General features: G+C 41.3%; 2 protein-coding genes across 2 annotated transcripts in view; both read left to right on the top strand.

The window, feature by feature from the left end:
* Nucleotides 1–12089, top strand: part of LOC116662134 — a 382983-nt gene that overhangs the window by 365756 nt on the left and 5138 nt on the right. The window lies entirely within an intron of this gene.
* Nucleotides 11787–12089, top strand: part of LOC116662184 — a 70023-nt gene continuing 69720 nt past the window's right edge. Inside the window, exon 1 of the mRNA XM_032475621.1 lies at nucleotides 11787–11855. Coding sequence (XP_032331512.1) covers nucleotides 11787–11855 — 69 coding nt within the window. The remainder of the gene's footprint in view (nucleotides 11856–12089) is intronic.

Here is a 12089-nt window from a genome sequence, read left to right on the forward strand (position 1 = left end):
GTCATATTGCCCTGGGGGTGTGGTAGGGTGCAGGGGTGGCGGGATGGTGGTGGGGGTATGAGCCTCCCACTCCGGAGCCCGTGGGTTATCTCCTGTCTCCCTCGTGGCCTGTCCTGGGGGCAGCCTCTGTTGCCCCAGGTCGCAAGACACATATTCCCTGACGGCCTAACCACTGGAGGCTGACAGGATGTGCTGAGGGGTTCGAGGCAGCGGTTGAGGTAGCGATGGAGGGGGCTGCCCCTGGCCAGCCCGTCAATTTGTTCCCATCTCCCCTGCAGCCTGGCACAGGGGCAACTTTTGCTGCCCTAGGTTCACAGGACGCCCATCTCCAGTTTCTCCTGCTCCTGGGAGGTGAGCGCGGTGCAGTCAGCCCAAGGTCTGGACTCTCTCCCGGGGAGGGGCAGAACTCTCTTGGTCTCATTTATCTTTATTCTTCAGCAAAGAGGTCAATGGACCCAATTCTTAATCCTGAGAAAGTGTAGCCTGTGTTGTGGAAGAGCTGCTGGACAGTGTGGTTTCTGGGTCGGTTTTCACATCAGCTGATGCTCCAGGCAGGCAGGAAAGCTATTACTCAGAGCTTCTTAGCCTGGAGTTAGGGGATAGTCCCCGCCATCCTCATCATGCTTTTTCTAAGAATGTTACTCCCCTCTTTTTCCTTGGTGACATTTTATGTTATTGGGTCACAGATTGCTGGCACACTCATCCCTGTTCTCAAACATCTTTTAAACTTGGGTGAAGTGACAAGTAGGGGAAGAAGATGATTTACTGAAAGATAAGACCACTTAAATTTGCATTAAAACCACATTCTGTCAGTCTTTCTCAAATGATTTTTCTGATTCTAAATCCACAAACTATGGAATGTTGTACTCCTGTGTAAATCATTGATTTTCACATCACATTTGTTGAGTGGGCAACGACATTTTTTAATCAGGCTTATTCCTGAAAGGAGAAACTAAGGCTTTTGAGAATTCCTTGCCTGATGTCACCTCGGCAATCACAGTAGAAGATAGATCTGTTGTAAAAATCCCTCAGCTGCCTGAACTGCAAAGCTTCTGGGATTACTGATCCCTGAATTGCAGGTGACTCTTGATGATAATCTGGGGGATGGTTTATATGATCAGATCCTTCCAATCCTGTAAATGGGTTACATGGCTCCAGCCATGGGAGAACTGATCATAAGGGCAATATCATGAGGGGTGGGATGGGAAGGTAGAGGTTTAAGAGCTGGAATCACTGAGATTACACTCTCACTAAACACAGACTCCAGAGCCTCATTTCTGGTGGGTTCTGTTCTGAGTTGAGAGATTGTTCAGACATGATTCTTGCCCTTCAGGAGTCACTGTCCGGGTGGAAGTAACCTTTATATAAACCTGGAAAGGATGGTGATTAAAGTAGATTTGCTGTTACGGTACTTAGTGTGCCCAGGCTCTTTCTTCCAGGCACTTGTGGGACTTATGAGAGTTATGTTATTCACTCATTTACTGATTTATTACCCTTGAATTGATCATTTGTCCCACAGTAAGTGAAACAAGGGATCAGGAACCTGAGTTTTGTCCCCTCTCCTATCAGTGATTGTATCGATCCGTTGGGCGACCTGCATATGCATTGTGAAATGGTGTGGTATTTCTTACCCAATGGGACTGCACCATCAATTTTGAGAATCACAGGAGACAGCTCCCTGACAAACATGAATACCCCCCCTATGTTGTCGATGCTCAGGCCAGCCAGATGTAGACTGTGGTTCTGAACCTGAGCATGTGTAGTGATCTTGGTGACTCTATGAACATACAGACTACCTTTCCCTACCTCTGGAGATTCTGAGGGTCTATACCCCAGAATTCTGCATTTTAAGAAGCACTTAAAGTAATTCTGAAGAAGATGATCTGAGTGTCCCACTGAGAAACACTGATGTGAGATGCACCAATATTGAGGATTCTCAGGGAGAGATGTCTTTTCAGGATGGTCCAAGGGCCCTCACTTGAGACTTTTGCCTTGGGTTAATTTGCATGTGTTCAGAAGTGATGCCTCTCACTTCCGATGCTTGTCAGCATGCTCTGTGCAGGGACTTGCACTTAGTAGATGGCAAAAACTATGATTCTTCAGGTCACTGAGCTAAATATGAGCAATCTTTTATTTTGGTTTTCTTTATAGAAATGCAGAATCTCCCGAGAAGAGATTCAGACTGAACAGCTTTGTGTCAGACTTTGGAAGACCTCTGGAGCCCAAGGTGTTATCTTGACAGGGCAATGAGGAATCTAGGTCCCTCTTTCACTGCTACATCAATGAAGTGGACCACTTGGACAAGGCCAAAGCTGGTCTCCAAACTGCAGCCCCTGACAGAGACGTTCGGCTCCAGGAAGCCATCAGATGCAGCAGGTGGCCAGAGGAGGAGCCGAACAGGCTCATGAAATGTGGCATCCCCAACTTCGTCAACACTGACCAGAACTCCTCCTCTGGGGAAGGTGATCTCCTGATTTTGGAAACACTGATTGTTCTAGAAAATAAGCCAGTTGCACAGACCTCACACAAAGACTTGAAATGAGAAACGTGTTTTGTCAAGAGTCTTTCTGAAGATGTGAAATCTGTCTTTGTATGGCAGGAAGTCCCCTTTCACAAAATTGTACGTGTTTGTGTCTGAGAGAGAGAAATGGAGACAGACAGAAAGACGAAGAGACAGAAGAGAGCCCCCTCAGAAGAGAGCTAGTTAAGGTGAGTTTTTGTGCCTTTAAAAAACATTTGGGTTTTTTTCTGGGGAGGGGGCAAAGTATTTACACTGTCTCATTCTCCTTGTTGGAAACCTTGGCCCCGTACTCAGTGTCACCATCCTTGAATGGGGGTTGGAACATTACGTTGTTATCTGGAGCTGCCACTTCCACTCTCTGCCTTTAGTACATTGCTTTGCCTCTCAGGGCTGCCACCCTTTTAACTGTAAGGTTAGGAGTCAGGAGTAGATGATCCATCCCAGCTCTGCTGTTTTGCAAATTTCTGACTTCATATTCGGATGAGCCTGTGATACACCCAGAGCAGTGGAAACCAGGCCCTACCTCCTGTCTTGCTGGAGCATCCCTCAGGTCTGTGCCTTCTACTCAACACTTTACTGAACCCACTTTTTTTCAGGAGCACAAGTGCCTACCGGGATGGCAGGAGACTTGTCTCTCCTGGTCACAGTGGCCAATATTTCTATTGGTTGTGCTGAAACAGCTCTTCTGAGATCCTCCAGCCACCCTTGCTCAAACCTGAGGGCAGCCCTGCCTTTCCTCTCCTAGGATGAGGATAAATCCGTGGTGCATTTTATGACAATCCTGTCCCCAGGAATGCACGGAAGGTTATCAGCTGAGTGAGGGGAGGAGCCTCTGTGTCTCTGTGTCCCTGTATCTCTGTCTGCTCACAGTGCCCTGACACCGGCTACTGAACAAGGAAAGTGCTATTCACTATGCTGTGTGTTTTGCAGATGTGTAGGTGATGATCGTGTGGCTCATGTGTGGGCTTTTAGCTGGGATGGTGAAGGGCTTATAAATACCTCATCAGCATGTATTTGAAGTGGCCTGGTGCCACACAGACTTGATTCATGAGGGCATCAAGCCTGCACACTGATTTGGAAACAACTTGGTTTTGATCAGTCACACTGCATGCATGACTCGCTGCTAATCTCTGGGTGGTTTTTTCATTATAGATTTATTCACCCCGTGTCTTGCTTAAGCTGAAAAATACATTTATTGCACCAGAATATTATCTGGTTCTTTGTTTTCACACATCGAGTTTTTTTTTTTTAATTCCTTTAAAAATGATTCTGTGTTTATAATGCTTCCTAATTTCTATCATCTCTAGGTTCCCAGTGGTCTGAGCCATGCACCAGATTTGATATAGGAACTGTTCCACAAAAAGAAATCCCTTTGCCATATCTTTTAAGGAAAATATTATTCTTTAAAATTCTAACACTATATCATACAACAAAGCATGGACCATTTCTTGTAGTTAATACATGTTCATGTAAAAAGTAATGATATTTTCATTAAGGAATGCTGATTTTAATAAATTTTACTAAAGTGAATATTATTATTCATAATTTAAGTAACCAAATAAAACCACAATTGTTTATTATCAAGATTCAAAAGTACTTACATGGTCTCTCAATTAGAAGTAGCTTTATTAGAAGACTAAAGGGTATTTAAATGATGGAAAAATACCCATGATGACACCATCATTTTTATTAACTAAATATCAAAAACTGTGCAGGGTTAAGATTTGACCCTCTGCAAGTTGCCAAGTTAGCATGAGGTAGTTTGTGGATGCTGCCAGAAGACATGGGACGCCTGGGTCAGAGACAAAGAACTTCCTGCCAGCACAGCAGGCAGCCTGGGGTTCATGTGCATGTTTGTTCCTGAGTTCCTTTCCTATTGCTCTTGTAACAAAGGACCACAGACTCAGTGGCTTAAAGCAATACACATTCATTTTCTCACTGTTCTAGGGTGCAGAAGTGCAAAGTCATTGTCAGTGGACTAAAACCAACCTGTGGTCAAGGCTATGTTCCACACTGAGGCTCTAGGGAGGGATTCATCTTCCTACCTTTCCCAGCTTGCAGAGGTGCTCACACTCCTTGGCCCAGGGCCCTGTGTCACTGTGACCTCTGCTGCCACTTCACATCTCTGTCTCTGACCAATCTGCCTCTCTCATCTAAGGATCTTTGTGATGACATTTGCTTACCCACAGTGATCTCCCATCCCAAGGTCCTTGACAGTCACACCTGCAGAGTCCCTTTTGCCATGCACAGTGACATATTCACAGGTTCTAGGGATCAGACCATGGACATATTGGGGGCCATTATTCTACCACATTCTTCCCTTTGGCCCCACAGGTTCTTGTCCATCCCACATGCAAAATGCATCCACCTCATCTCAACACCCTCCAGAATCTCAGTTACTACACCATCAACTCAAAGTTCAACATGTGGTCTAACTATTATCAGCTCAAAAGCCTAAATATTTTCATCCCCATCACCTAAATCAGGCGTGGGTGAGACCCTGAGTGTGTTACTTCTCTGCTCAAAATCCTGCAATGGCTTCTCATTTCACTCAGTGAAGAAGCGAGAGTCCTTACGGTGACCTTACAGCTTTCCTTCCCCTCCCCAAGCTGAGCTCACCTCCAGTTTTCTCCCTGGCTCACTCCACTCCAGCCACACTGGCCTCCCTTCTGGCCCTTGGGGACATCAGACATGCACCCACAGGGCTGTTGCTCTGGCCGGTCTCTGTCCAATTCATAAGCTGAAGTCCTAGCCCCCAGGACTACAGAATATGACCTCATTTGGAAATAGGGTTGTTGCAGATGTCATTGCTTAAGATGAGGTCATTAGGGTGGGCCTAAATCCAGTATTGTGTCCTCATAGAATGGGGCAATGTGGACACAGAGACACGTGTACATGGGAGATGATGTGATGAGATGTGGAGAGAAGACGGTCATCTCCAAGCCAAGGAGAGAGGCCTGGACCAGCCTCTCCCTCTCAGCTCTCAGAAGGAATCAGCCCTGTTGACACCCTGCCTGTAGACTCCCAGCCCCCAGGGCTGTGAGAAAGTGAGCCTCTGTGGTTCACATCACCCAGTGTGTGGTGCTGTGTTAAAGGAAGCCCCTTCTCAAGGTCCTCAGTGAGGCCAACTCTGGCCATCTCATTTTAAACTGGAAACTGCCTTCCTCTTATCTCTGCCCCAGAACCCCTCTCTCTCTGATCATACTCTTTCTATCACCTTCTAGAATACCACATCATTCACGTGACTGTTATGACCGTAGTTTATGTTCTGCTCCTCCTCAGTCCTACAAGGACAAGGATCCTTATTTGTTCACTGAAGGACCTCAGGTGGCTTGACCAGTACCTGGGACACAGCAGTCAATACAAATTGGCTGGATGGAGGGAGGGGTCGTTACTTACATTCACCGGTGAGTGAACAAAGGTTCTGGTGGATTGAGTATTTCGCTCAGGCACAGAGCTGGTAAGTGTCAGACTAAGGTGGGTTTCAAGTACCTATGAACCTGAGGGAGGCTTGAGTGATTCCCTTCCTGTTGGTTAGTATTTCTCGGATGTCTCTTTTTCTGGTTCTAACTTTTGACCTCTTTCTGTTATAGTTTTAACCTTTCAACCAGTTTTAAGTTTTAATTTTGCTTTATTTCGGGTAAACAAGTGAAACCTGTAAATCTTTTAACTCATTATTTATTTCATATAAATACACCATGATTAGCGATGATGTTTTATTTCTGGCATCTTGTTTTGTGATTTCTATTTGCTTTGTTCTGCTTTTCTCCTGCCTGTTTTATACCTTGCAGTCACGGTTAAGGACATGGCATCTAGAGACAGCCTATCTGGGTTTGGTTCCCTCCATTGCTAACCATGTAACCAGGATATGTAATCTCTTTGAGACTCACTTTCTTCATATACAAAAAGTGGTACTATCCACCTCAAAGTCTATGAGCATTAAGTGATAAAATAGATGAAGAACTTAGAATGGTGACTGGCCTATTTTGCATGCTTCATTTTGACTTCTTTATTTTTATTCTCTTTTTAAACAATTATTTTAGAGATTACTTTCGAATTTTAATGAACACCCTAGATATTGAAGGTTAAAATTCATTTATCCCACACATTGAATTTTATATACCAAATGTTATCTGCATTTTGTTTCCATAAGTTCTGTTTAGTTCTTTTAAAAATTGATGTTTTATTTTTCATGATGTCCTGATTTTTCATTATGTTATATATGATTCATTTTATCTTTTAATGATTCAGTCATACTTATTTTATGCTCTCTCTTAGATTGTTTCATAATTTTAGGCTCTGGAATATTATCATCCTGTGTTTCATGGTTAGCTCTTTCTTCCCTGTGGCCACTTATTTCCTTCTGTTTTCAGTTGTGTGTCTGTGTGTGTGTAGAGTTGTGTGAGTTTCTCTTTAGTGAGTACAAATTGTTTTTCCTATGATTGTCCCTTACATCCTGGTTTTTAAAGTTTCCCTAGAGAATAATTTTGTGTTGCTTATCCTAAGGCTCCAGGTGATTTGATCAACCTTGAATTATTATATTTTTTGGTTTGGGAATTCCTGAATCATAAGTGAAGTATCAACTTGGATTCCACATTCATATAAAGCAGGGGCTTGGAGATTAGATATTTTTAAGGGAGACTTTGTTTTTTCCTAGAGAACCGGTTCTTTCACCCCTTTCCTGTGTGCACATGTGGAGAACTTTGAGTGTCACTTTCAGTGAAGAGGCAAGTCTTCCAATAAGTCTTATGCAGAGGTTTCTATAAAGGAAGACTCTTCTACATGTGGTATGAACGCTTTTTCCTAAATGGACATTGTATCCCTATTTATGTGCAGATTAAAACCCCTTCCCTCCAGGGCACAGTGGCATAAGCTCACAAGATTACCATTTTGGCTTTAAGTGTCCTCTTTGTATTTTCACATGGGAACGTCTCTCTCCATAGTTAGCTCTGTATTATTTTTGTTGTTGTATTTTATCCAACATTACTAGAAGTTTTAATTAACAGTGATCAAAATTAGCTCTGTTCAACTGTTTCCAGAACTGAAAGATTCAGTTCTAGAGTATCTGTTTGATTTTTCTTAAAAATACTTTCCAGTATATTTCTCTGGTGAAAATCTTTATCCTGTTATCTATTTTCCCATCATTTCCTTATATTCTTGAATATATTAAAATTAATATTTTATAGACTTTATTGTTAGTTTTGATGCCTACATCACCTGGGGGTTTGCATCCATTGTCTAATGTTTCTTATTCTCATGTTATCCGTCATATAGTCTTGACATGTTTCATGTCTAGAAATTCTTTATTGCATGGCAGACATCGTGAATGAAAAATCCATATGTTATCTTCCATGAGAGGTTTTCTACCTTCCCATCAGTCAGACAGGGTGAGGGATTGATCATCTCACTCTGATCAGGCACTGAGGTGGGTCAGGGTTGAAGTGCCTTTTTTCTTAAAACAGCTTTGAGGTATACTTGGCAAAATAGTTTTCACATATTTAAGTGTACAACTTAGTACACTTTGTCATAAGTATATCCCCAAGAAACCATGACCACACTCAAGAGAGTGAACATACCCATCACCTACAAAGTTTTTCCCCTGCCTTATTTTGTCCCTCCCTCCCTCCCCATCTCTTCCCCTGGAAACCATTCATCTGCTTTCTATCACAACATATTGGTTTTCATTTTTAAGATCCTTGTATGAATGGATTCATGCAGTAACTACTCTATTTTGTCTGACTTCTTTCATTCAGCATAATTATTTTGAGGGTCATCTGTGTTGCTGTGGGCAGTATTAGCTTATTTATCTTATAGCAGAGTATTGTTTAGTGCTGAGTTACTGCTGACTAGTTTATTGTGAGTACTGTTTGCATAGACCATCATTTGTTTATCCATGTACTTGTTGTTGGATGCATGGGTTATTTACAATTTGAGCTATTATAAATAAAATTGCAGTGAATATTTGGTTACAAGTCTTTGTATGGACATATGTTTTTATTTTCTAAAGCACCCAGATGAGGAATGTCTGGGTCATATGGTAGATAGGTGTTTTCCTTTTTTAAGGAAACTGCTAAAAAGTTACCCGATGTGATTGCATTATTGTAAATTCCTCATAGTGTATATTAATTCTGGTTGCTCTACTTCCTTGCCAGCACTTTGTGAGGTCAGCCTTTCAAATTGTATTCTTTCTAGTTTGTATGTGTAGTAGTATCTCATTGTGGTTTTAAAAAGCATTCCACTAATGACTAATGGGATTCAGCATCTTTTCATATGCTTGTTATCCATCTGGATATCTTTAGTGAAGTATGTTTTCTGGCCATGCTCATTCATTCAGGTGTTGGCTTTATTACTGAATTTCGAGAGTTCTTTATTCTGGATCAGATACAAAGAAAGACCTCTCTTTGCATCTGATCATCCTTTGTCAGATAAATGATCTGCAAATAGTTTCTGTCTATGGCTTGTCTTTTCATTTGCTTAGCAGTGTTTAAGAAGAGCTTTGAAGAGTCTTCATTTTGATAAAGTTCACTATATGAGTTTCTTTTTTAAATAGATTATACTTTTGGTGTCATAGTAAAGAAATATTAGCCAAACTCAAGGTCATAAAGTTTAAGCCTATGCTTTTTTCTCTTAGATGTTTTATAGTTTTAGATTTTCTATTAAGATCTATGATCCATTTTGAGTTATTTTTTGTGTATGTTACGAGGTATGGATCAAAGTTCATTTTTTTTTTTTGCATATGGATACCTAATTGCTCTAGCACTGCTTGTTGAAAAGACCCTTCCTCCACTGCATCCTTACTGAGAATCAATTGTCCATATAAGTGTTGGTTTAGTTCTGAACATTCTATTCTGTTTCATTATTCTATTTTCCTGTTTTACATCAATACTATACTTTCTGCTACTGACTACTGTATTTTACATCAATACTATACTTTATATAGCTACTGACTACTGTAGCTATATAAAAAAATCTGAAAATCAGACTGTGTAAGTCTTCCAACTTTGTTTTTCTTGTTCAAAGTTGTTTTAGATATTTGGGATCCTTGGTATTTTTATATGAATTTTAGAATCAGTTATTAAGTTCCCTTCCTTACATCTTGTTCTGCCAAAATTCCACTCATTTGTTTGTCCATCAACAAAGCCACATTTTCTGAAGAAGTCTCTCTAGATCCCAGGTGAAAGGAATTTCTCTTTCTTCTGTGCTCCATTCACACTTCATAATATTTTATTGCATTTATTCATATTTGGCTGTATGTACTTGTCTGATTTTCCCTGCTGTATAGTAAACCTCTCAAGATTAGGGATCTTGACTTGGTTCCCTATGTCTGCTGAGAAAACTAGTTCTATGTTCTGCAGGAGTGAGCCCTGCTGTAAGAGATATGTGCAGCACACATCTAGCTCATTGCTTGCATATTGTAAAGGAATCCTGCAGATTTAGAATTGTTTATTGTTTGTTGTCTCCAATACGGCTCAGTCTTTATTATTTCTATTGCTACTGCTGCACTTTCAAAGAGCAGTGGGCTAATTATTTTCCAAATATCAAAACATGCTATAATTGACTTGTGATGCTAATTATGTGCTGCTGTGTCTTAACAACCTGCTTAGTGTTCACTGGCTCCTTCACTCATGGAACTTCTGGAAGGATGTCGTATCCTTAGAGATAGCAATGCTGTCTTTGGCTACCTGAGCAGCAGTATCTGAACTCATTCCTGCTGTATTTCCAGTGTCCCCTCTAGTTCTCCTCCTGCCCTCCATGGGGGACCTGCAATTCTGCCCTCAAAAAGCCTATCGTTTCTCAGGAAGAGTTTCCTATGAAATGTAAGCATGTCCTTCTTGTGGAGACATTCTGTCCAGAGATCTGACTGCAGGGGAAAATTGTTTAGTCTGTTTTTGTAGAGCCTAAACTGTTCCATACTTTTTAGAAGCAAATCCAGTGAGGAAATTGTGTTGGCATCTAACAAATCAGCATAAATGTATGATGAGGAAGATCAGCTTCCCCATCCCACTCAGGCGTCATGTTGATGTGACACTCACCTTGGCTAACATTTTCTCCTGTGAGCAACGTAAGGTTCAAGCCGTTATGAATGGCTTTTTGTTTTCCTTCCATAGTCTTTCCACATTCACTGTTTGGTGAGATTATATGAATCCTACTTATTTGCAGCCCAGCAATAACCTTTTTTATTATTATTATTAAAGAATCACGTGTTTAAAAGGCTAGTGGACAATTTGTTAGAAGATAGAAATCCTCTTATATTTTGGTCCTAAAGTCAAACCTTCGTTAGTGGTGAATGAAAATTCCCCTTAAAATTTTAAATACAGTGATATAAAGTTTTAAAAATAGTTAAATATTAGTCAATTTTATTAAACACTGTAGCAGTTATTTACCTTTAAGTCTTTTTCTGGGGCAATTTTGCAAAGATTCCCTCTCTTCATTGATTCCCTCTTTATCAGAGTCCTTGAGAGGCCCCTGTCATCACTGTCAGTATCATCATCATCATCATCATGGAACTGATTCCTCTGGAAGATACTAGGAAAATAAAGAGATGGATGGGGTGACATGTAGGTGAGTGTGTGCATATACACTGAGAACAATAGTTAGACGTTAGAAGCACAATATCCGTTCCATTTAGAGAAGAATGTGGTCATGAACTCCTGATGTGCTGAATGAAGGAAGTGGTGGGAACAGAATAGTCAATGGAAAGGAGGAGAAAGTGAGCAAAGGGGGGAACATAGATCCTCAGTTAGGAGATCAGCACATTTGTGTGAATTAGGGGAGTGTGGTGGCAGAAAAATGTGTCCTTCCTCCCCACAGGTTAGCCACCTGTGAAATGTTACTGTACAGGACAAAAGGGATGACAGACATTTTAGGACAAAAATCTTAAAAAATCTTAGAGGATTTGTCTTCTAAATTGTCTATTTGTTAGCCATTTAAACCCATGATACATTATTAAAGATTAGTGCCGGGCCACAAATAAACAGGATTCATATAATCTCACCAGATGTACTGAATGTGGAAAGACTAAGGAAGAAAAACAAAAAGACATTTGTAAGTGTCTTGAACCTTTAATTGCTCACGAGAGGAAACATTATCCAAGGTGAGTGTCACAGCCACATGGGTGCCTGAGTGGTGTGGGAAAAGGGGATCCTGAGATGAGGTGATAGGGAGAGTAGCCTGGATTGTCCAGGTGGGCCCAGTGTAATCACAGGGGTCCTTAAAAGGGAAGGACATTTTCCAGCTGAGTTTAGAGTCAAAGGGAGGTGTAGCCATGGAAAAATGTTCAGAAAGGCTGCTGGCTATGAAGATGGAGGAAGTTGTGGGACACAAGCTAAGGAAGGTGAGTTACCTCTGGAAACTGGAAAAAAAAACAAGGAAATATTCTCTTCTAGACCCTTCAGAAGGAAGGCACCATGCTGGTAACTTGAATTTAGCCCAATGAGAACTGTGTTGGATCTCTGACCCCCAGAGCCATAAGGTGATAAATCTGTGCTGGCTTAAGCCATTAAGTTTCTGGAAATTTGTTACAGTAGTAATAGAAAAGTAACATAGGGAGGGGTTGTATAAGGGATTA

The sequence above is a fragment of the Camelus ferus genome, chromosome X (genome assembly GCF_009834535.1).
Source record: "Camelus ferus isolate YT-003-E chromosome X, BCGSAC_Cfer_1.0, whole genome shotgun sequence".
NCBI lineage: Eukaryota > Metazoa > Chordata > Mammalia > Artiodactyla > Camelidae > Camelus > Camelus ferus.